The following is a 24660-nucleotide window of genomic DNA, read 5'->3' on the forward strand; positions in this document are numbered from 1 at the left end:
TAGCTGTGAGGAGCAGAACAGTATTAAACATACAGAGCAATGAGTGGTACAGAGATCCAATGTATATTTAGGAGAAAATGAGTATTAGTTTTAATGCTAATTAACATAAATTTTAGTTTTGATTTATGTGCTTGAAGTCTATTAATGTAATTATCATATTTTATGCTTTCTCATTCTTTTCTATTTCAGGTAGTATAACCAACAAAGCCAATGGATGGAATGAATCACTCAGTTGTGTCAGAATTTGTGTTCCTGGGACTCACCAATTCCTGGGATATCCAACTACTTCTCTTTGTGTTTTCCTCCATGTTTTACATGGCAAGCATGATGGGAAACTCTCTCACTGTGCTCACAGTGGCTTTTGATCCTCATTTGCACTCTCCTATGTATTTCCTGTTGGCCAATCTGTCCTTCATTGACTTGGATTTTTCTTCTGTCATTTGTCCTAAGATGATTTATGATCTTGTTAGAAAGCACAAGGTTATCTCATTTAGAGGGTGTATCATTCAAATCTTCTTTATCCATATCATTGGTGGTGTGGAAATGGTGTTGCTCATAGCCATGGCCTTTGATAGGTATGTGGCCATATGTAAACCTCTCCATTATCTCACCATTATGAACCCCAGAATGTGCATTTCCTTCTTGGTGGCTGCCTGGATGATTGGCCTTACACACTCTGTGGTTCAACTGGCTTTTGTTGTTAACTTACCTTTCTGTGGCCCTAATGTGTTAGACAGCTTTTACTGTGACCTTCCTCGGCTCATTAAACTTGCCTGCACAGACACCTATCCACTGGAACTGATGGTCACAGCCAACAGTGGATTCATGTCTGTGGGCTTCTTTTCCATACTTATCATTTCTTATATCATCATCATTCTCACTGTTCAGAAACACTCTTCCACTGGCTTCTCCAAGGCTCTGTCCACACTTTCAGCTCACATCACTGTGGTGGTCTTGTTCTTTGGTCCTCTGATATTTTTCTACACTTGGCCATCTCCTACACATGTGGATAAGTTTCTGGCTTTCTTTGATGCAGTTCTTACTCCTTTTCTGAATCCTTTCATCTACACACTCAGGAATCAAGAAATGAAGGCAGCAATGAAGAGAGTATGCAGATGGTTAGTGGGTCACTGGAAGATATCTTAAGAGGTTTGGGTGTTTTGGAGAGCATGTATCCACCCTGTTAAAGGTCACAGTGATGGTCAAATTGAGATAAATCTGCTCTTTGTCATACAGTAATTTGATCATCCACACCAATATTAGATTCGTTCTCAAAGGACAAAAGGAATTATGCATAAAGTATTTTGGAAACAAATATTATAAGAATCTTGAGCCTCATTTCTAAGGGATAAAAACTATGTGAAGAAGTAAGTTTTAGAAATACATAATATAGCAAGCTATTTTAGGGCCTCAGAATTATAAGTCTCTTCCTAATCTATAGTAATCCAGTATGATCTCATTTTAATTTGATTGCATCTGCAAAGACTATTTGCAAATAACCTCCCCTTCATGAGAACTAAATTTTAGAACTACAATATTTATTTGGTGGAAATAAATCAGCCCACTATAATAGTGTTGTGATGTAGGCATCTGAAAACTGAAGTGGTTTCAGTATAGCTACTTATTCATCAGAGTGAATATATACTTTCCATAAACATGGTAGAAGTAACTTTAGCTCTTTCATAGGAAAATAGTTATTTTTTTTAAAATTTATTTTTTATTTTTATTATATTATTATCTATTTCTTTTTTAGTTTAAAAACAAAAAGGATTAAAAATGATACAGAATTTTAAAAATAGGAAATTAACAGCAGTTAATATATTGCATATTGTTATCTTGAAAGTAGTTGTTCAGATCATAAGATTTAGGCCTAAAAAATGGTCAGTCAACAAATGAACAAACTGCTCTTTTTGATGAACTAACAAAGGTTAGTAGTATAGTTATCTATCATATATATTTATATACACATATACATGCATACATACATATATATATGTATATATATATATATAAAATTTTCCCTTCTTTTTTCCCTTCCTCTATTTCAGTTTTTCTTTCATTTTGAGCACTTTCTTTTTATTTCATTTTAACAATATCTACTGCATATTTGAATCTTATTTACTAGTCTTTTAAAAAATTTGTATTAAGAAAAAGATAGGATATTTACCCCTGTGAGCCTGATTTATTTCACTTATGATTATGGTGTCAAGCTGCATCCATTTACCTATGAAATCCTCAAGTTTATCCTTCTTTAGAGCTGATTAATACTCAATTGTATAAAATGCCATATCTTTTCATCCATTTCACAGTTGATGGGCACCAAGATTTAGCTATTATAAATTGTGCTGCTACAAATGTGGTGCACATATCTCACTGTGGCATGATGGTTTCAATTCTTCTAGGAAAATACTGAGAAGGGGAATAGCTGGATTGAATGGGACCTCCAGTCCCAGTTTTTTGAGGAATTTACACACTGATTTCCACAGTAAGTGTACCATTCCACTCTTTCACCAACCGTGTAGAAGCATCCCTTTCCCCTCTACAGCTCCTCCAACATTTGTTATTGGCTGATTTCTTGCTGACAACTATTCTTTTCAAAGTGAGATGGAGTCTCAGTGTTGTTTTAATTTGCATTTCTCAAATGGCCAGCGATATTGCACATTTCTTCATATATTTATTTGCCATTTGTATTTCTTTATCTGAGAAGGATGCATTCATCTTAGATGCCCATTTTTAGATTGGTCATTGAATTTGGGAAGCCCAATATGGTCAGTTCTTGTATGTTCTAGATATGAGTTCTTTTTCTGAGGGACAATTATCTAAGTTTTTTTTTCCATTCTGTGGATCTTCTTTTCACTCTGTTGGTGATTTCTTTTGATGTGTAAAAACTTTTTAATAAAATGAGATCTCATTTTTGATTATTTGAAGTACCTCCTACGCAGTTTGTGATTGGTTCATGAACTCGTTGTCTGCCCCATGTCTTCAAGATTTTTACTTACTTTGTCTTTCAGGAGATTCAGTGTTTATGTTTTAATATTTGAATCTTTGATCCATTTTGACTTTAGTTTATATCCCTTGCTCTTGGATGGGAAACCAACATTGTGAAAATGGGATACTCCCAAAACTGTTACTCAGATTTAATGCAATATTGATCAAAATATCATTAGCATACTTTACAGATCTAGAGAAAACATTCCTAAAATTCATTTGGAAACAGAGGAGATCTAGAATAGTAAAGGTAATCCTGGGAAACAATGGCAAGGCAAGAGGCATCAAAATTACAAACTTGAAATTACACTACAAAGCTACTGTGACAAAATCATCGTAGTACTGGAAAAATAAAGCAGACCTCAGGATCAGTGGAATAGATTAGAAGTTGTGGACACAGCTACAATGACAGTCAGCTATCTTATCTTTGACAAAGGGGCCAAACAAGGTAACTGGAAGAAAGATAGCCTCTTTAGTAAATGGTGCTAGAAAAACTGCCTTCCACATGCCAAAGACTAAAGCTAGGCATGTGTCTACCACCCTGCAAATAACTATTTTTTAAAAAATGGAATATGTAGGAGGTGTGTGAGGGCTACTATATAGCTACTGCTCCTGTAGCAAGGGGCAGAACAAGCTCAAGGGTAACCTGCTTGTCCCGCCTTTCATTTCCATTGTCAGTCCTGCCTCAGAGTGCAACCCTGGTCCTGCAGCCTCCAGGCAGGGCTAACGAAACTGAAAATTCCTCTCAACAATGTAGACTATTAATATAGTAAGCTAACACTGTATTAAAATCAAATGATGAGGGTGGCAGAGTATTTCAAGAATCTTTGAAACATATAGAAACATATGAGAAATAGATACATGATAAACTTTCAGTGGAAGAAATTAAGGGGGAAACAGTTGTGAAATTGGGGAGATTAAAGGAAGTCAGTGAAGTATTCAAAAATTTGATTGTTAGAATGTGGAAAATTGGTATTATTATGAAGGCTTGGAAAAAGTTCTATGACTTAGCACTTTAGAATAAAGGCTTCAGATTTATGAAGAAAGCAGCACTCCAGAGCAATTTCATCTAGATATTACCTTTGAATCTTGTCCCAGGTGAAAAATTTAGAGAACTAATTGATAAGTTCCTGAAGGCATATTTCAGTAAAGGCTGCCTACCCTTGTCTACTACTTTGAGCTTTTTATATTATAGAAATTATGGAAGTCTGGCCTTAATCTTTATATTATAATGCATAAAAAGTTTCTATAATCCAGGACCTTGTTACTAATTATAAAGTCTCTCTTAAAACATGTGACTTTTTTTAGCCCTTATGAAAATGGGGAGACAAAACCTCCAATGTTCAGTATTTCCTGGCACAGCACTTTGATAAACTTGAGCAGTATTCTTTGGATTTGGATTATATTAATTCTGCAATTGCTAGTTCCAACTCTAATTAGATTGTTTTATATGAAAGCAAAAATTACAAAGAGAGTAGTATCAAAGGAGTTGCAAAGTGGATGGATGAAGCACAATCTTTAGACAAAGCTAACAGAGCCATCAATTCTAAATGTGAAAATACATGCTTTGAGCAAATATGATACAAGAAGCAGAGGAAGTGTGCTCCAAATTCACAAGAGAGGGAATATCTGTCATGAAATATCTAAATGAAATGTAGTGTGTGTGGTTTCACATGGAATGCATTTCAGCTTATCAGTGGCTGGGGAGATACAGAGATGCCTTGAGAAAATATCATGAAATAGAAAGGCATTTTTTTGACATGAAAAAAGATCAATTTGATTTCCATACAAACTGCATGAGAAAGATTACCCTTCATGCTTATGTCAACCTTTTGAGAGTAGAAGATACTCTCAGAAAACATGCTTTTTATTTCAAGGCTACTAGATCAGTGATTGAAATATATTTGAAGTTATATGATAATCCTTTAACCAATGAGAGAAAACAGCAAGAAATAAATTCAGAAAGCTAATCAGGCAAAGAATTGAACAAAACACTGAGCAAACAGAGAAGAGCTCAAAAAAAGGATAAATTAGAGGGTGAGAGAAAGCATGCAGAAGGAAAACACCAACAAAAATATTAAAAGAAAAAAAGATCTGCTGATGAAGAAGAATCAAGTGGTCTTAAGGAAGAATTTATACCTGAAAAATTAGAAAGGGTAGAAAACACATCAGAAGAAGCCATACAGTTTCTTACTCTTAAGAACCTCCTTGCTGATAACATTGACACTCATCTATTAGCGTTTGAAATATGTTTTAGACAAGAAAAGTTTCTGTTAATGCTGCAGTCTGTCAAACAAGTTTTTACCATCAATAGTAGTAATCCATTGCTTACATGAATGTTTAGTTAGATTTTCTAAGTCTGTGTCTGTTCATAGTAACCTTCCAGACATTGTGTGCAAAGTTTTATCTCAATAAATGCAGGCAATATTTGTTAACGGGAATTTGGAAGGCTTTAATGAAGATTTTCTCAAATGTAACTCTAACTCTCTTCAGCATCTATGTTCAGGTGCTAAAATAATGTATTTTTTGGATAAGTCAAAACAAGAGATAGCAGTTGCTATAGCCACTAGGCTAAATGAAACTGTAAAAGATAAAAATGTAAAGTCTATAATAGCTTTCTGAGGTACTACTTGATGGCAGCTTGGGAAACTGTAACTCAGTAGAAAGAATATGGGATGGTGTGTCATAACCTGCTTCCTTTGACATCTGATTTCCTGCCTGCTATGAAGGCCACAGTCCTGGTACGGCACTGAACTATAAAGTTAACTGTGATACATTGGCAGATGAAATTTGAATCTTGTAGAAAGTTGACTCCTACAGAATCCAAACTGAATTTACATCCTAATTTCTTCTCTAGGGTGCATTTTAATATAGATATGAAGTGAAATATTTGGGTAGAATTTTTATTTTTTTAAATTTTGTTTAAAAGGAAAAAGAGAAAAAACAAAGCAAAACAAAGTGATATAAGGGTACAAGTAATACAGAACTACAAAAAAGACAGTAAGAAATCAGCAGTTAATAGATTACACATTATCATCTTAGAGATGGTTGCTCAAGTCACAGTATCAAAGCATACAAAGTGAACATTCAAACAGTGAGACTGTAAACAGTTGTGTTCAATGATCCCACCAAAAACATTAATATGGTCATCTACTTAACACGCCTAAACACACTTGCAGTTGTGTCCTTTAGAGCACTTTTTGCCTCTCTTTTTTACAACAAAATTTACACATTTTGGGTTTTATTATTCCTTAGTTCTTACTACTTTTTTCTGGAAGAGAATAAAGTCAAATATGGCAAAACAAAGCTGTCAGTCAAAATCAAGGATAGACATAGCACATGATGTAAAAACAGAGTACAAGGTTATCAACAATGGTTACCATAATGCCTCTTGCTTCCTTAAAAAGAATTGTCTATCTCATTAAGTATTATAAAGTTGAACAAAACATTAGAGAACAAGACCAATAAAATCTAAACTTTGTAAACATTACAGGACTTCCAAAGAAGATAATAGTCAAACCAGAATGGGCATCATAGTGAATCTTATTGCCTTCAAAGTAGTTGCCTATACCCTCAAACTTGATACTATCATACAGAATGGAACAGAGTCTAATCAGTCAAAACAAGATAGTGGGAGTATTACAGGACTTCAAAACAAGTTAATAGGAAATCAAAAAAGGTACTATAATATATCCTGCTAATTTTTTTATTTTTCCCCTTAATTAAAAAAATCATAAAAAATAACTAAATAATTTTTTTAATGAATAAGGGAGAGATTGAGATAAAAGAGGACATAACAACATAACAATACAGGTCAAAGCATGACAGTTTCAGCAACCTAGTGCTTCACCACCAAATAACCTGACTTAATAGTGCTTACCATAGTGTCTTTTTCCTTGAAATATTTGAATATAACTTCATATACTATAGCTTCAAACTTATCAAGTCAGTGTAAAACCATTCAGGTGAATGAAAGCATTGTAGGGTATTTAGAACCAGCTAACAGAAAATGAACAATGGTTTCTATATTACCTCTTTGCCTATAACAATTTTGTTTATACTATCACATATAATAAAATCCAGCAAGATACATCATGACAAAACCAATAGAGACAGAAGAGACATAGTTTGGTGGGGCTTCAAAACAAGAGGATAGTAAATCAGCGCTAGCTATTATGATGACTTATTTTCTTCAAAATAGCTGTTCATTTCATCACAGGCAATAATATCAAGCAGCCCAGAATAAAGCCATTCCATGAAAACTTTATAAGGCTTCAAGGCCACATATTGGGGAATCATGATTACCACATACTTTTATATATTTGAATCATTACTTATATTAAGGAAACTATTTGGTATTCACGCATGAGAGATTGATTTATTTCACTTATGAGTATGGTCTCAAGCTGCATTCATTTATTTATAAATATCTCAATGTGATCATTCTTTATAGCTGAGTAATACTCCATTGTGTAGAAATACCACAACTGTTTTATCCTTCCTCAGTTGATAGACACTTAGGTTGTTTCCAAGATCGGGCGATTACAAATTGTGCTGCTATAAACATAGGTGCACATATATCACTGTGGTATGATGCTTTCAGTTTTTCTGGGAATATGCCTAGAAGTGGAATAGCTGGAACAAATGGGACTTCCAACCCCAGCTTTTTGAGAAATCTCCAGACTGACCTCCACAAAGGTTGTACCGGTCTACACTCCCACCAACAGTGTAGGAGAGTTCCTTTTTCCCCACAGCCTCTCCAGCATTTGTTGTTGGTGGTTTTCTTGATCCTGGCCCTTCTTTCAGGAGTGAGATGGAATCTCAGTGTGGCTTTAATTTGCATTTCTCTAATGAGTAGTGATGATGAACATTTTTTCATGTATTTATTTGCCATTTGTATTTCTTCATCTGAGAAGTGCATATTCATCATAGATGCCCATTTTTGGATTGGATCTTTGAATTTTGGGGGTCTGAGTTTTTTTTAATTCTTTATATGTTTTAGACAAAAGTGCCTTGTCTGAGGGGGAGTTCACTAAGATTTTTTCCTAGGTTGTGGGTTTTCTTTTCACTATGCTGGAGATTTCTTTTGACACGCGGAAACTTTTTAATAAGAGGTGGTCCCAGTTATTGATTCTGGGAAGTATTTCCTGTGCAGTTTGAGTTGTGTTCATGAATTCTCTACCTACCCTATGTCTCCAAGGTTTCTACCCAATTTTTCTTCCAATAGATTTAGTGTTTCTGTTGTAATATTCAGATCTGTTTAGATTTTAATTTAGTACATGTGATAGGCATCGGTCTAGCTTTAGTTTTCAGCAAACGGAGAACCAGTTTTTCCAACACCATTTATTAAAGAGACTGTCGTTCTTCCAGTGAACCTGCTTGGCTCCTTTATCAAAGATAAGTTGGTTGAGTGTGTTTGTAGTTGTGGTTGTATCTTCTAATCTATTCCATTGATCTTTGGCTCTGTTTTGATTCCAGTACCATGTTGATTTTACTACAGATGCTTTGTAGTATAACTTCAAGTCAGGGATTGTGATGCCTCCTGCCTTGCCTTTGCTGCTTAGAATTGTCTTTGCTATTCTAGGTCTCTTCAAGTTCCAGATGAATTTTAGGAGTGTTTTCTCCAGATTTATAATGTATTTTGATGATATTTTTATTGGGTTTGCATTGAATCTGTATAACAGTTTTGGGAGAATGGCCATTTTCACAATATTTATTCTTCCTATCCATGAGCAAGGGATGTCTTTCCATTTTCTGAGGTCCTCTTTAATTTCATTTTTCAGTGTATTATAATTTTCCCTGTATAGGTCTTTCACTTCTTTCATAAGAGAAATTCCTAAATATTTCATTTTTTTGCTTGCTAGTGTGAAGAGTGTGGTTTCTCTTATTTCCCTCTCTGTGATTTTGTTGTTAGTGTATAGGAATGCTATTGATTTCTGAGTATTGATTTTGTATCCAGCTACATTAGTGAATTCATTTATTGTATCTAAAAGTGTTTCTATGGAGTTTAGGGGGTCTTCTATGTAGAGTATCATGTCATCTGCAACAATGATAATTTAACTTGTTCTTTTCCTATCTTTACCCCTTTTATTTCTCTCTCTTGTTTAATTCCTCTGGCTATTACTTCCAGTACTATGTTAAATAGGAGTGGTGCTAAAGGACATCCTTGTCTCGTGCCTGATTTTAAAGTGAAGGCTTTCAATTTTTGGCCATTTAGTATGATGCTGGCTGTTGGTTTGTCATAAATGGCCTTTATTATATTGAGGTAAAGACAATTTATTCCAATTTTCTGTAAAGTTCTTATCATGAATTAATGTTGGGCCTTATCGAAGGCTTTTTCTGCATCTGTAGAAATGATCATGTGATTCTTACTTTTGGCTTTATTGATATGGTGGATTACATTGATTGATTTATGTATGTTGAACCATCCCTGCATTCCTGGGATGAATCCCACTTGGCCATGGTGTATAATCTTCTTGATGATTTGCTGCATCCTATTTGCCAATATTTTATTGAGGATTTTTGCATCTGTGTTCCTTAGGGAGATTGGTCTATAGTTCTCTTTTTTAGTTGGGTGTTTCTCAGGTTTTGGTACTAGAGTAACATTTGCTTCCAGGAATGACTTAGGAAGGATTGCTTCCCTTTCAATTTCATTGAATAGTTTGAGGAGTGTCAGCATTATGTCTTCTTTGTATTTCTTGTAGAATTCTGCAGTGAATCCATCTGGGCCTGGGCTCTTTTTTAGGTAAGGTAAGGACTTAATTACATTGTCAATTTCATTAATAGAGATATGGTTATTCAGCAGTTTTACATCCTGTTGATCTAGCTTTGGTACTTCATATGTTTCTAGGAATCTGTCTATTTCTTCTGTGTTATCAAACGTTTGATAGTAGAGGTTTTCAAAATAGGTGTTGATGGTCTTCTGTGTTTCTTTAGAGTCTGTAGTGATTTCACCTTTTTCATTTCTTATTGCATAAATTTCAGCTTTTTCTTCTCTTTTTTTGATAAGGTTGTCTAGGGGCTTACCGATTTTATTTATTCTTTCAAAGAACCAACTCTTTGATTCATTGATTCTTTGGACTGTTTTCTTAGTCTCTATTGCATTGATTTCTGCTCTGATTTTCATAATTTCCTCTCTTCTTTTGGCCTCGGGCTTGACTTGCTCTTCTTTTTCTAGCTGTTTGAGGTGTAGCATCAGGTTATTTATTTGTATTCTTTCTGTTTTCCTGATGTGGGAACTCAGTGCTATAAATTTTCCTCTGAGGATGGCTTCATTGCATTCCACAGATTCCAGTAAGTTGTATCTGTATTTTCATTTTCTTGTAGGTATTGTTTAATTTCTTCTTTAATTTCCTCTGTGACCCACTGATTACTCAAGAGTGTGTTATTCAGTTTCCATGTGTTTGTGGGACTTTTGCAGTATCTTTTATCATTAATTCCTAATTTCAAAGTGCTATGATCCGATAACATGCAAGGGATGATTTGAACTCCTTTTCATTTGCTTAAATATGTTCTGTGAGCTAATATATGGTCTATTTTAGAGAATGACCCATGTACTGCTGAGAAGAATGTGTGTTCTGATGTTGTTGGGTGGAACACTCTCTATATGTCTATGAAGTCCATTTGTTCACAGTTGTGATTCAGTTCTGTTATTTCTTTGCTCATTTTCTGTCTGGTTGATTTGTCCCTTGATGTCAATGGTGTGTTACGGTCTCCTGTTACAATTGTGTTACTGATAATATGAGTTTTTATTTCTGTTAATAGTTGTTTTATATAACTGGGTGCTCTGGAGTTTGATGCATATATATTTCAGATAGTTATCTCTTCCTCTTGGAGTTTTCCCCTAATGAGTATGTAGTGACCTTCTTTGTCCTTTATGATCATTGTTGGTTTAAAGTTCATGCTGTCTGCAAACAGAATGGTTACTTCTGCTTTTTTTTTTTTTTGGATTTCTGTCGCATGAAGTATTGTTTTCCATCTTTTGACTTTCAGTCTGTGAGTATCCTTCTGGATTCGATCATTTTCCTGTAAACAGCATATGGTTGGATTTTTGTTTCTTGATCCATTCTGCTAGCCTGTTTCTTTTGATTGGTGCATTGAGACCATTTACATCAATGGTTATAACTGTTATATGTTGGTTTATTGTTGACATGTTATCTTTCTGCTGTTGCATTTTTATCTTTCTCTTATGTTTAATTATCTGCTTTGCTTAGTGGTTTTTCCCTTTGTGTATCTAAACTGTCTTTCAATATTTTACACATGGTTGGCTTGGTGTTCATGAAGTTCTTCAGCTGTTCTTTGTCATGGAAGTATCGTATTTCACCATTGATTTTTGAATGATAGTTTTGTAGGGTACATCAGTCTAGGTTGGAAATCATTTTGCTTTAGGATCTGAAATACTTCACTCCATGCTCTTCTTGACTTTATTGTTTGTGCTGAGAAGTCTGCTGTAATTCTGATAGGTTTTCCTTTATAAGTGATCTGTCTTTTCTCCCTGACAGTTTTTAATAATCTATTCTTGTGTTGGATTTCTGGGATGGTGATTATTATATGTCTAGGTGTAGTTTTATTTTGGTTATTACTATTTGGAGTTCTATAGGCTTCACTGAAAATGATGTCTGTTTTTGATCTCATGCTTGGGAAATTTTCAGCTATTACATCTCTAAATATTCTCTTGACATCCTTTATGTTGTCCTCTTCTTTTTCATTGATCCCTATCAATCTTTTCTTTGCATCATCTTGCATTTGTTGAATTGTTATTTCCTGATTCCTTGTCATTTTAAAAATATCTTTCCTTTCCTGTTCACTAGCTGAAATCGTTTCTTCAAGGTCTGAAATTGTATCTTCACTTTCATTGAGGCAGTTTTTACAGCTTTCAGTAGAGTTTTTTTATTTCCTGTATATCTCTGTGCATGTGCTTTATGTATTCTGTTTGTTTCTTATATTGCTCATCTAGGGATTCTATCTTTTTGTTTAGTTCCTCCAACTTTTTAACTGTGTTTTCTTTAGATACATTCAGAATCTCTTTCATTTCTTTTTATCATTTCTTGTTTTACCTGGGAGATTATTTCTAGTTTGAATTCCTTTAAAACTTCCTGGAGTTGCTTGTTTATTTCAGTAGCTAGTCTGTCCGATATTTGAGGTATATGGCATATATTTTCTTCTCTATACATCACTCCTAGCGTTTTTGATATGGGCTGGAGGTTTGAGGTTGTAATTTGGTCTTTTGTTTTATCATTTTCCTATGTTTCTCTGTTTCAAGTGCTATTTGAAAGCTTCCTCAGGGTCTGTTGGAAATCCATTTCTGTGTTCACAGCTCCTGGGACTCTGGCATCCAGTTCCTTCAAGCCACTGGGCCTTTAGATCCAGTGGCCTTCTTCTGCCTGTTTAGAACTTCGTAGTTCCAGATAAACTGGGCTCCCTGGACACTGTGCACCCGCCTGCTTGCAGGAAACTCCACAGTTCTCCAAGCACAGCTGGAATGGGGAGGTGGATATAGATGTCTCACACCCACTTAGCCACTTCACTGCACCCAGAAGCCTGGAGGGTCCCCAACAGTCTGGGCTTGGGGCAGAGTGCACTGGGCACTTTCCACAGGCTGTGGAGCCTTTGGAACTGGTGATGCTTGCCTGCTTGTTGATATATCCTCAGTCCTCCAGATGCATGGGGAGGCAGATGCAGGCACCCCAGATTCACCCAGCTCTTCCTCTGCACCCAGACGGTGAGAGTGTCCCTGGGTAGAATTTTTAAATGGAGTATCCTGTAGGTTTATTTTCTTTATGTGACTGCCAATGTGTGCAAACATCTGTTAAAGCTATGTTTATACTTGTACAGTTTTTCTTAAACTCCTAAACTAGCAGCATTGTTGTAGTTACTATTGTTTCTGTATCATTTCTTTATTAAGATAAAATATATATATCCTTCCTGTATCATTTTCTTTTTTTTTTATAGTATCTACACCTCTTTTCTTTTTTTTTTTTTTTATTTAAGAGGAAAAAGAGAAAAACACAAAACAAACCAAAGCGGCGTAAGGGTACACGCAATACAGAACTACAAAACAAAACAAAACAAAACAAAACAAAACAAAAAACCATAACAGTAAGAAATTACCTGCTAGTAGATTACACACTATTTTCTTGAAAATAGTTCCTCAAATCACAGTATCAAAGAACACAAGGTGGACATTCAAACAGGGAGACTGCAAACAGCTGTGTTCAATGTTCCAAAAACATTGATAAAGTCAGCTATTTAACACCCCCAAACACACTTGCTGTTATATCCGTTAGAGCTCCTTTTCTTTTTTTTTTCCCTCTCTTTTTTACAACAAAATTTACACATCTTGGATTGTATTACTCCTTAGTGCTTATTACTTTCTTTGGGGGGGGGAAGAATACAGTCAAATATGGCAAAACAAAGCTGTCAGTCAATACCAAGGATAGACGTAGCACATGGTGTAGAACAGAGTACAAGTTTATCAACAATGGTTATCAACGTTGTCCCTTGTTTCCTTAAAAAGAATTGTCTATCTTATTAGATATTATAAAGTTGGACAAAACAGTAGAGAACAAGACCAATAAAACTTAGGCATTGTAAACATTACAGGACTTCCAAAGAAGACAATAGTCAAACCAGAATGGGTATCTTAGTGAATCTTATTGTCTTCAAAGTAGTTGCCTATGTCTTCAAACTTGATACTATCATATAGAATAGAACAGAGTCTAATCAGTCAAAACAAGATCGTGGGAGTACTACAGGACTTCAAAACAAGTTAATAGGAAATCGAAAAGAGTTACTATTTATATATCCTAATTTTTTTGAATTTTATCTTTAATTAAGACAAACATAAGAAATGACTAAATAATTTTTTTTGAAACAATAAGGGGGAGATTGAGATAAAACAGGACATAACAATATAACAATAGAGGTCACAGCATGACTGTTTCAATAACCTAGTACTTCACCACCTTATAACCTGACTTAATAGTAGTTACCATAGTGTCTTTTTCCTTGAAATATTTGGGTAAAACTTCATATACTGTAGCTTCAAATATTTTCATATCAAGAAGCCCAGAATAAAGCCTTTCTAATTAATGAGTGAAAACTTTATAAGGCTTCAAGGCCACCTAATGGGGAATCATGATTACCACATATTTTTATATATTTGAATCATTACTTACATTAGGGAAACTATTCGGTATTCACACATGCGAGATTGATTTATTTCACTTATGAGTATGGTCTCAAGCTGTGCCCATTTATTGATAAATATCTCAATGTGATCCTTCTTTATAGCTGAATAATACTCCATTGTATAGAAATACCACAACTTTTTTATCCATTCCTCAGTTGATGGGCACTTGGGTTGTTTCCAAGATCTGGCGATTACAAATTGTGCTGCTATAAACATAGGTGCACATATATCACTGTGGTATGATGCTTTCAGTTCTTCTGGGAATATGCCTAGAAGTGGAATAGCTGGAATAAATGGGATTTCCAGTCCCAACTTTTTGAGAAATCTCCAGACAGATCTCCACAAAGGCTGTACCAGTCTACACTCCCACCAGCAGTGCAGGAGAGTTCCTTTTTCCCCACAGCCTCTACAGCATTTGTTGTCGGTTTTCTTGATCCTGGCCATTCTTTCAGGAGTGAGATGGTATCTCAGTGTGGTTTTAATTTGCATTTCTCTAATGACCAATGATGATGAGCATTTTTTCATGTATTTATTTGCCATTTGCATTTCTTCATCTGAGAATTGCATATTCATCTCAGATGCCCATTTTTGGATTGGATCTTTGAATTTCGGAGGTCTGAGTTTCTTTAATTCTTTGTATGTTTTAGACAAGAGGCCCTTGTCTGAGAGAGAGTTCACTAAAATCTTTTCCCAGTTTGTGGGTTTTCTTTTCACTATGCTGGAGATTTCTTTTGACATGCAGAAACTTTTTAATAAGAAGTGGTCCCAGTTATTGATTCTGGGAAGTATTTCCCGTGCAGTTTGAGTCCTGTTCATGAATTCTTTACCTACTCCTATGTCTCCAAGGTTTCTACCTATTTTGTCTTCCAATAGATTTAGTGTTTCTGTTTTAATATTCAGATCTTTGACCCATTTAGATTTTAATTTAGTACATGGTGATAGACATGGGTCTAGCTTTAGTTTTCGGCAAATGGAGAGCCAGTTTTTCCAGCACCATTTATTAAAGAGACTGTCGTTCTTCCAGTGAACCTGCTTGGCTCCTTTATCAAAAATAAGGTGGTTGAGTGTGTTCGTAGTTGTGGTTGTATCTTCTAATCTATTCCACTGATCTTCAGCTCTGTTTTGATTCCAATACCATGTTGATTTTACTACTGTTGCTTTGTAGTATAACTTCAAGTCAGGGATTGTGATGCCTCCTGCTTTGTCTTTGCTGCTTAGAATTGCCTTTGCGATTCTAGGTCTCTTCTGGTTCCAGATGAAATTTAGGAGTGATTTCTCTAGATCTATAAGGTATGTTGATGGTATTTCTATTGGGATTGCATTGAATGTGTATAAAAGTTTTGGGAGAATGGCCATTTTCACAATGTTTGTTCTTCCTATCCATGAGCAAGGGATGTCTTTCCATTTTCTGAGATCATCTTCAATTTCCTTTTTCAGTGTATTATAATTTTCACTATATAAGTCTTTCACTTCTTTTGTAAGAGTAATTCCTAAATATTTCATTTTTTTGCTTGCTAATGTGAATAGTCCAGTTTCTCTTATTTCCCTCTCTGTAATTTTGTTGTTCGTGTATAGGAATGCTATTGATTTCTGAGTATTGATTTTGTATCCAGCCACATTACTGAATTTATTTATTGTATCTAAGAGTATTTCAATGGAGTTTAGGGGGTCTTCTATGTAGAGTATCATGTCATCTGCAAACAATGATAATTTAACTTCTTCTTTTCCTATCTTTACCCCTTTTATTTCTCTTTCTTGCCTAATTGCTCTGGCTAGTACTTCCAGTACTATATTAAATAGGAGTGGTGATAAAGGACATCCTTGTCTCGTACCCGATTTTAAAGTAAAGGCTTTCAATTTTTGGCCATTTAGTATGATGCTGGCTGTTGGTTTGTCATAAATGGCCTTTATTATATTGAGGTAAAGACCATTTATTCCAATTTTCTGTAAAGTTCTTATCATGAATAAGTGTTGGACCTTATCGAAGGCTTTTTCTGCATCTATAGAGATGATCATGTGATTCTTATTTTTGGCTTTATTGATATGGTGGATTACATTTATTGATTTGCGTATGTTGAACCATCCTTGCATTCCTGGGATGAATCCCACCTGGTCATGGTGTATAATCTTCTTGATGATTTGCTGGATCCTATTTGCCAATATTTTATTGAGGATTTTTGCATCTGTGTTCATTAGGGAGATCGGTCTATAGTTCTCTTTTATAGTTGGGTCTTTCTCAGGTTTTGGTACTAGAGTAATATTTGCTTCCAGGAATGACTTAGGAAGGATTGCTTCCCTTTCAATTTCATTGAATAGTTTGAGGAGTGTCGGCATTAGGTCTTCTTTATATTTCCTGTAGAATTCTGCAGTGAATCCATCTGGGCCTGGGCTCTTCTTGGTGGGCAAGGACCCAATTACATTCTCAATTTCATTAGCAGAGATTGGGTTATTCAACAGTTTTATATCCTCTTGATCTAGCTTTGGTACTTCATATGCTTCTAAGAATCTGTCTATTTCTTCTGTGTTATCAAACTTTTGAGAGTAGAGGTTTTCGAAATAAGTGTTGATGATCCTCTGTATTTCTATTGGGTCTGTAGTGATTTCTCCTTTTTCATTTCTTATTGCATGAATTTGAGCTTTTTCTTTCCTTTTTTTAATAAGGTTGGCTAGGGGCTTATCAATTTTATTTATTCTTTCAAAGAACCAACTCTTTGATTCATTGATTCTTTGGATTGTTTTCTTAGTCTCTATTGCATTGATTTCTGCTCTGATTCTTATAATTTCCTCTCTTCTTTTGGCTTTGGGCTTGACTTGCTCTTCTTTTTCTAGCTGTTTGAGGTGTAGCATCAAGTTATTTACTTGTATTCGTTCTGTTTTCCTGATGTGGGAACTCAGTGCAATAAATTTTCCTCTCAGAACGGCTTTCATTGCATCCCACAGATTCCGGTAAGTTGTATCTGCATTTTCATTTTCTTTTAGGTATTGTTTAATTTCTTCTTTAATTTCTTCTGTGACCCACTGATTACTCAAGAGTGTGTTATTTAGTTTCCATGTGTTTGCGGAATTTTTGCAGTATCCTTTGTCATTAATTTCTAATTTCAGAGCGCTATGATCCGATAATATGCAAGGGATGATTTGAACTCCTTTTCATTTGCTTAAATATGTTCTGTGAGCTAATATATGGTCTATTTTAGAGAATGACCCATGTACTGCTGAGAAGAATGTGTGTTCTGATGTTGTTGGGTGGAACACTCTCTATATGTCTATGAAGTCCATTTGTTCACAGTTGTGATTCAGTTCTGTTATTTCTTTGCTCATTTTCTGTCTGGTTGATTTGTCCCTTGATGTCAATGGTGTGTTACGGTCTCCTGTTACAATTGTGTTACTGATAATATGAGTTTTCATTTCTGTTAATAATTGTTTTATATAACTGGGTGCTCTGGAGTTTGTTGCGTATATATTTAAGATAGTTATCTCTTCCTCTTGGAGTTTTCCCCTTACGAGTATGTAGTGACCTTCTTTGTCCTTTATGGTCATTGTTGGTTTAAAGTTCACGTTGTCTGCAAACAGAATGGCTACTCCTGCCTTTTTTTGGATTCCTGCTGCATGAAGAATTGTTTTCCATCCTTTGACTTTCAGTCTGTGAGTATCTTTCTGGGTTAGATGGGTTTCCTGTAAACAGCATATGGTTGGATTTTGTTTCTTGATCCATTCTGCTAGTCTGTTTCTTTTGATTGGTGCATTGAGACCATTTACATTAATGGTTATTACTGTTAAATGCTGGTTAATTGTAGGAATGTTATCTCTCTGCTGTTGCATCTTTATCTTTCGGTTCTGTTTAATTATTTGCTTTGCTTAGTGGTTTTTTCCTTTGTGTATCTAAACTGTCTTTCAATATTTTTTGCAGGGTTGGTTTGGTGTTCATGAAGTTCTTCAGCTGTTCTTTGTCATGGAAGTATCGTATTGCACCATCTATTTTGAATGATAGTTTTGCAGGATATATCAGTCTTGGTTGGAAATCATTTTGCTTTAGGATCTGGAATACTTCACTCCATGCTCTTCTTGACTTTATCGTTTGTGCTGAGAAGTCTGCTGTGATTCTGATAGGTTTTCCTTTATAAGTGATTTGTCTTTTCTCTCTGACAGCTTTTAATAATCTATTCTTGTGTTGGATTTCTGGGATGGTGACTATTATATGTCTGGGTGTAGTTTTATTTTGGTTATGACTGTTTGGAGTTCTATATGCTTCACTGATCCTGATGTCAGTTTCTGATCTCATGCTTGGGAAATTTTCAGCTATTACTTCTCTAAATATCCTCCTGACATCCTTTATGTTGTCTCCCTCTCTTTCATTAATCCCTATCATTCTTATGTTATTCTTCTTTGCATCGTCTTGCAGTTGTTGAATTGTTGTTTCCTGGTTCCTTGTTATTTTCAAAAGATCTTTCCTTTCCTGTTCACTAGCTGCAATCCTGTCTTCAAGGTCTGAAATTCTATCTTCACTTTCATTAAGGCGGTTTTTACAACTTTCAGTGGAGTTTTTTATTTCCTGTATATCTCTGTGCATCTGCATTATGTATTCTGTTTGTTTCTTATATTGCTCGTCTAGGGATTCTATCTTTTTGTTTAGTTCCTCCAATTTTTTATCTGTGTTTTCTTTAGATATATTTAGAATCTCTTTCATTTCTTTTATCATTTCTTCTTTTATCTGGGAGATTATTTCGAGTTTGAATTTCTTTAAAGCTTCCTGGAGTTGCTTGTCAATTTCAGTGGCTATTGTGTCCGATATATGAGGTGGATGGGATATATTTTCTTCTATATACATCGCTCCTAGGGTTTCTTGAGATGGGCTGGAGGTTTGAGGTTGTAATTTGGTCTTTCGTTTTGTCATTTTCCTATATTTCTGTGTTTCAAGTGTTACTTGAAAGCTTCCTCAGGATCTGTTGAAAATCCCCTTCTATGTTTGGAGCTACTGGGACTCTGGCGCCACGCTACTCCAAGCCATTAGGCCTACAGAACCAGTGGCCCTCCTCTGCCTGCTCAGAACTCCGCAGTTCCAGACAAGCTGGGCCTCAGGGACACTGTGCGCCCACCTGCCCCTTGGAAGCTCCACAGTTCTTCAATCGCAGCCGGGTTAGGGTACTCACCACAGGCCGCAGTGCTTCAGGAACCTGTGGACCCTCCCTGGTTGCAGAGATATCCACAGTCCTCCAGACACGCAGAGAGGCCAGTGAGGGCACCCCAGATCTGCCCAGCTCCTCCTCTGCAGACCTGTGGCCAGGCGTAGCAGCTAAACAGGCTGGGCTAGGCTGGTAGTGTGGGCCAGCCCACCTATTGGGAGCTCAGCAGGTCTCCAAATGAAGCCGGGAATGGGGAGGCTGATGTGGAAGCCTTAAACCCACCTCTCTCCTTCACTGCACCTGGAAGCCTGAGGGAACTCCAGCAGTCTGGGCGCAGAAATCCAGAGTCCTCCAGACACGCAGAGAGGCCAGTGAGGGCACCCCAGATCTGCCCAGCTCCTCCTCTGCAGACCTGTGGCCAGGCGCGGCAGCTAAACAGGCTGGGCTAGGCTGGTAGTGTGGGCCAGCCCACCTATTGGGAGCTCAGCAGGTCTCCAAATGAATCCGGGAATGGGGAGGCTGATGTGGAAGCCTTAAACCCACCTCTCTCCTTCACTGCACCTGGAAGCCTGAGGGAACTCCAGCAGTCTGGGCGCAGAAATCCAGAGTCCTCCAGACACGCAGAGAGGCCAGTGAGGGCACCCCAGATCTGCCCAGCTCCTCCTCTGCAGACTACACCTCTTTTCTAGAGCAGGGTTATTCAGATCAATGAGTTATACTTCTCCTAAAGAGTTTTAATAGGGAAACAAGGAAGAAGCTCCGGGATGTTTCATTGCAACAGGGCTGCATAACAGTACATACAAAAACAGCCTTAATGTAGACATCTCAGTTATTTACAGAGGTACACAACCAAAGTGCTCTGGTGTGTTTTGTTCTCTGCTTTGAGTTGTGGGCTCTTCCATGCTGACATGGTTCAATTGTAGTTCACCTTACATTCATTCCAATGGTATATTGTGAAGCACAACTTATTGTAGTCTTCTCACTTCTGTTCTTAGAGCTATCTCATTCTGGATGTTGAGTTCCACTTCTCCACTGGAGTTCTTATGAGTGAAACACACAGAAAGCTGCAGGATGTTTCTATGGGCTGCATAACTATACATATGCAAACTACTTTTCACAATAGCAAACAAAGAAATTGTCTTAGTTACTTTTTACTTCGTCACTGAGACAAAATACCTGAAGCCCAAACTTGGGAAAGGAAAGGTTTATTTCTTACAGTTTTTGGAGGTTTCAGTCCACACTCACTTGGCTCCAAGGCAGGTGGGCATGGCTGGGCCACAGTTCATGGCGGCTGCCCCTGTATCATTTTCTTTAGATCCTAGCTTCAGGATCTGTTTTCATCCCTTGTTTTACTGATGTGTTTTGTTACTATTGTTTGTTTCTTTGTTTTAAAATTTTTTTGGTCTTGTTTTGAAGTGTTAGCATTTGTTTAAAAAATCCTCTTAGCAGGCAGTGAAATTTAAAGTTTAATTTGCTTTTTTTATATCTTGATTTTCATCACCTGTTTACTTTGTAATATCCATAAAAATGACACTTTATTAGTTTACTCCATTTTTATGTAGGCCATTCAGAATGTGACAATTGGTTTGCTTCTGAATCATGGAAGTTCATTGGTAGATTTGTTAGAATCATAAACTTATATCATACACACAGACTTATATCCCACATGGAAGAATTGTGATTTCTTGCCTTGGTTGCTTTGAGTGTTAACAAGTAGTTTATCCTAAGAAGCATGCTTTAAGGTAGAAATAGGCAGAAAATACTGTCATTCTTAGAACCATACATTTACTATTAAATATATTTTTATATTTTTCAATAAAATGAGAATTTAAACTATCATGAAGTTAACCACTAAATCATGATGTTGTTCAACAATTTTAAGGAGGTAGCTTAAAAGCTTTTTGTTGACTATTGTGTAAAAACAGTAATGATCACTTAGTATGTGTCACACCCATACAGATATGCATTAAATGTTAATGTGTACCATTAAAAAATGTAATGCAAAAGTGAGATTTAATTTAGAAAGTTTATTACCCTAATCATCTTAGAGTCATAAGTGCTAATAGAGAAAGAAGAAAACTCACTGTGATAATGCCAACCTAGATAATACTACAATAAATTATTTTGTACATGATTAAAAAATGAAGTATGTATAGTCTAAAATATTATTTCTAAAAGTTACAAAATCTCTGTAACTAGGAAGTTTACACAGAAAGCAGAGAAAATATTTATTGATTTAGATAAAAAACAAATGAAGATACATTTTTCATGTCTTTCTAAGAGGGTAAAAACTATATTTTGGAAGACTGATAATACAACATCCTCATAATGTTTTAGTAAATTAACCAAAGCTGAGCTGTGTAAATTCTGTCAGTGTTTTAACACTTATATTTACCTTTTATCAGATAGATTATTTGTAGTTATACACATATAGCCAAGGAAATAGCACATACTTTCTGAACCTTCTACACCCACTGAATTTTGTTTTTTGTTCCTGTTTTATGTTATAGAACAACCAATACTGCTGACCATTGGGGAAATGCAAATTAAGTCAACACTGAGATTTGCATCTTACTTCAGAAATGGTAAACATCAAGAATCAAATAATAAATGCTGGAACATTTGTGGGGAAAAAGGAACCCTTGTACACTGTTGGTGGAAATGCAAACTAGTAAAGTCACTATGGAAATCAATGTGGAGATTCCTCTAAAATTTAAAACTAGAAATTTCATTTGACTCAGCTATTCTTTTTTTAGGTGGCTTCTTGAAAGAGTTAAACACACGATATTACAGTGATACATGCATACTCATGTTTATGGCAGCAAAGCTCATAATCATAATGGAAGTGGTTCATCAATCCATGAATAAAGAAAGTGTAGCATGTACACACAACAAAGTACTACTATGCCATAAAATTGAACTTCAGAGATTTGTGGGGAAATGGTCGCAGCTGGAGGCCATAATATTATGTGAAGCAAATCAGAGATGTAAGCTTAAAAACCACATTAGTCTCATATTAAAAACAGAGTAAAATGAGCAAAATAAAAGATAGGTAATAGAAATGGGGAGATAGATCTTTCTCAAAGAGGAAGGAGATCAAGAGACAGGAAGGAAGGGAGGAGAGGAGGGAAAAGGAATGAAAAAAGGAATTAGGGTCTATCTTGCACATTTATTAACTCCCAAGAAGGAATTTTAACCCTGTATACTACATACATATTCCAATAAAAGTTTTTAAAAAGGCACCTCAAAGGCAAATTTTCAACAAAGGAACAGAAGAAATACAATGAAACAAGGTAGTATCCACTTATTAAAGACTATAACATTCTAATAACAAATTCCAAAATATTGGAATGGGTGAAATGCTTGGTAAATAGTTAGAAAACAAAAGATTGGGGAGATCTGAGCATCTACAGATAAATAGTTAAATGAAATTTGGAAGAGAATGTGATTGATATAAGATGAAATATTCAGGAGATAAAGGTTTTGAAAAAGAACCATAAAGAAGTGTTGTAAATGAAAAAAAAAACTTTATTAAAACAGATAAAAATTGAGTAGAAAGCCCCAGGAATAGACTAGAATATGTGGAAAAATGAACACAGGAGCTTGAGGGCACATGTTTCAAAACACAGTCTAATGCAAGTTAAAAAAAATAAGAGGGAATGAAGAAAGCACACAAGATCTTTGGGATACCATTAAAATATCAAACATCAGGATACCCAAAAAGGAAGAAATAAGGGCTAATGGCATGGAAAACTATTCAATGAAATAATAGAAAATGTCTTCAACCTTGGGAAAGATATAAACTTCTTATGCACAAGAGGCCTGTAAAAATCCAAATAGATATGCTCAGAGGAGATCCTTACAATGAAAAATTACATTCAAACTGTTCCAAAGGTAGGACAAAGAAACTAAAGTCTGTAAGAAAAAAAATGACCAAATAACATTTAAGAGTAACCCTATTAAAGTAATAGTAGATTTTTTTTCAGAAGAAACCCTAGTGGCCAGGAGTTCATATTTCAAGTACCAAATGAAACTAACTGATAATACAGATTTATATATACAGCAAAGATATCCTTTAGAATCAAAGAGAAATAAAGGTCTTCCAAATTAAAAAAAGCCCTGTTTTCATTTGATACTGAATTTTCATAGTAACATATACAGCACAGCATTAGCTTTGAGTAGGTCAACACGAAAATAAAAAAAAATTTTTTTTGAAACAGAAATGGAAACACAACATACTATAATCTTGCCTGGCAGGTTTTAGGCCTGCCCAAGGCATGCCCAATGACCTCCAGAACCAGTAACCGAGAAACTCAGCTGGTGGCTGGGATAAAGGTACTCACAGAATTGAAAAGATGGCAGATAGATAGGAGTGGAATACAGAGGTTCCCTGAGACAGACAATTCAGATGCCAAAATAAAACATCATGGGGAGGGCTGGACAGAGGGAGATCGATCCTCTTGACCCAGGAAGAAACTAAAGGGAAAAGAACCAGTCAAACATGCAATCCCGGGCTATTACTGGAGCAGTTAAGATTTAGTTCTCTTGCTGCAGTGCCTGAACTTGCGTGGCCTCGACCTATCAAGCCACCCAAATTCTCACTGCTTCTACTCACTGGGACCACAGTTGCACTGAGCACTGAAGTCAAAGGTCAGTGAGCCTAATGGAGAATGGAGCTGGCAAGGGACCTGCATTGAAATGTGGTGAGTGCTGGGAATAAGACCCTTCCATGGGAAAGGGGCACCAATGAGATGACATTTTGGAATTGGGCAGGACTGGCAGGAAAAAAGAACAGCAGTGACTTCAGTCAGTTGTTCCCTTCCCAGACAAGATTGGTGGGGTATGCTTGACTTGGGACCCGCCCCTGGCTGGGACCCAATAAGTTGTCCCAAATCAATTCCCTATGAGTGGTGCACACTAACACAGTGAAGGCCTCAACATGTTGAATGACCCGGAGGGAAAGGCCCAGCATATGCAGCCCCTGTTTGTACCTCATTAGCACACTGGGGTGGGCAGAAATACCTAAGCAACTTCAGAAGAACCATAACCAACAAGGAAAGGGACTGGGACTTTGTGTATACACCTATACGGAAGAAACCAAAATGACAAGAGGAAGAAACAGGAACAAGTCCCCAGCCCCAGCCCTGAGATCATTGATCCAGGAGAGGTAAATACAAATGAGATTGAGGACAGCAAACATGCAATAACCAGACATGGCAACAGTGGGCATACAGAGATATCTTAGGGACTTCATAGATGAGCTCAAAAGTGAAATATTTAATCAAGTAAAGCAAGATGCAAGTAGATTAATAAAAGAAATGCTAAGCACCTCTCAAGAAGACACAGATGGGAGAATGGAGA

At 36.1% G+C, this 24660-nt stretch overlaps 1 protein-coding gene and 1 pseudogene across 1 annotated transcript; both read left to right on the plus strand.

Moving 5' to 3' along the window:
• Positions 1-210: 210 nt before the first annotated feature.
• On the plus strand, positions 211-1146 carry LOC100726319 (olfactory receptor 4F3/4F16/4F29-like). The gene has a single exon (XM_003475645.1). It carries the CDS (start codon positions 211-213, stop codon positions 1144-1146), a length of 936 nt encoding a protein of 311 aa, XP_003475693.1.
• A 510-nt stretch (positions 1147-1656) lies between these two features.
• On the plus strand, positions 1657-5782 carry LOC100722653 (N-alpha-acetyltransferase 16, NatA auxiliary subunit-like; annotated as a pseudogene).
• Positions 5783-24660: the final 18878 nt, after the last annotated feature.

This window comes from Cavia porcellus, unplaced genomic scaffold (genome assembly GCF_034190915.1).
Source record: "Cavia porcellus strain 051 isolate PalLab524CR breed Dunkin Hartley unplaced genomic scaffold, mCavPor4.1 scaffold_6, whole genome shotgun sequence".
NCBI classification, from domain to species: domain Eukaryota; kingdom Metazoa; phylum Chordata; class Mammalia; order Rodentia; family Caviidae; genus Cavia; species Cavia porcellus.

Excerpts from the sequence above, each read along its gene's own strand:
- LOC100726319 (XM_003475645.1), top strand. The coding sequence starts at position 211 with ATGGATGGAATGAATCACTCAGTTGTGTCAGAATTTGTGTTCCTGGGA.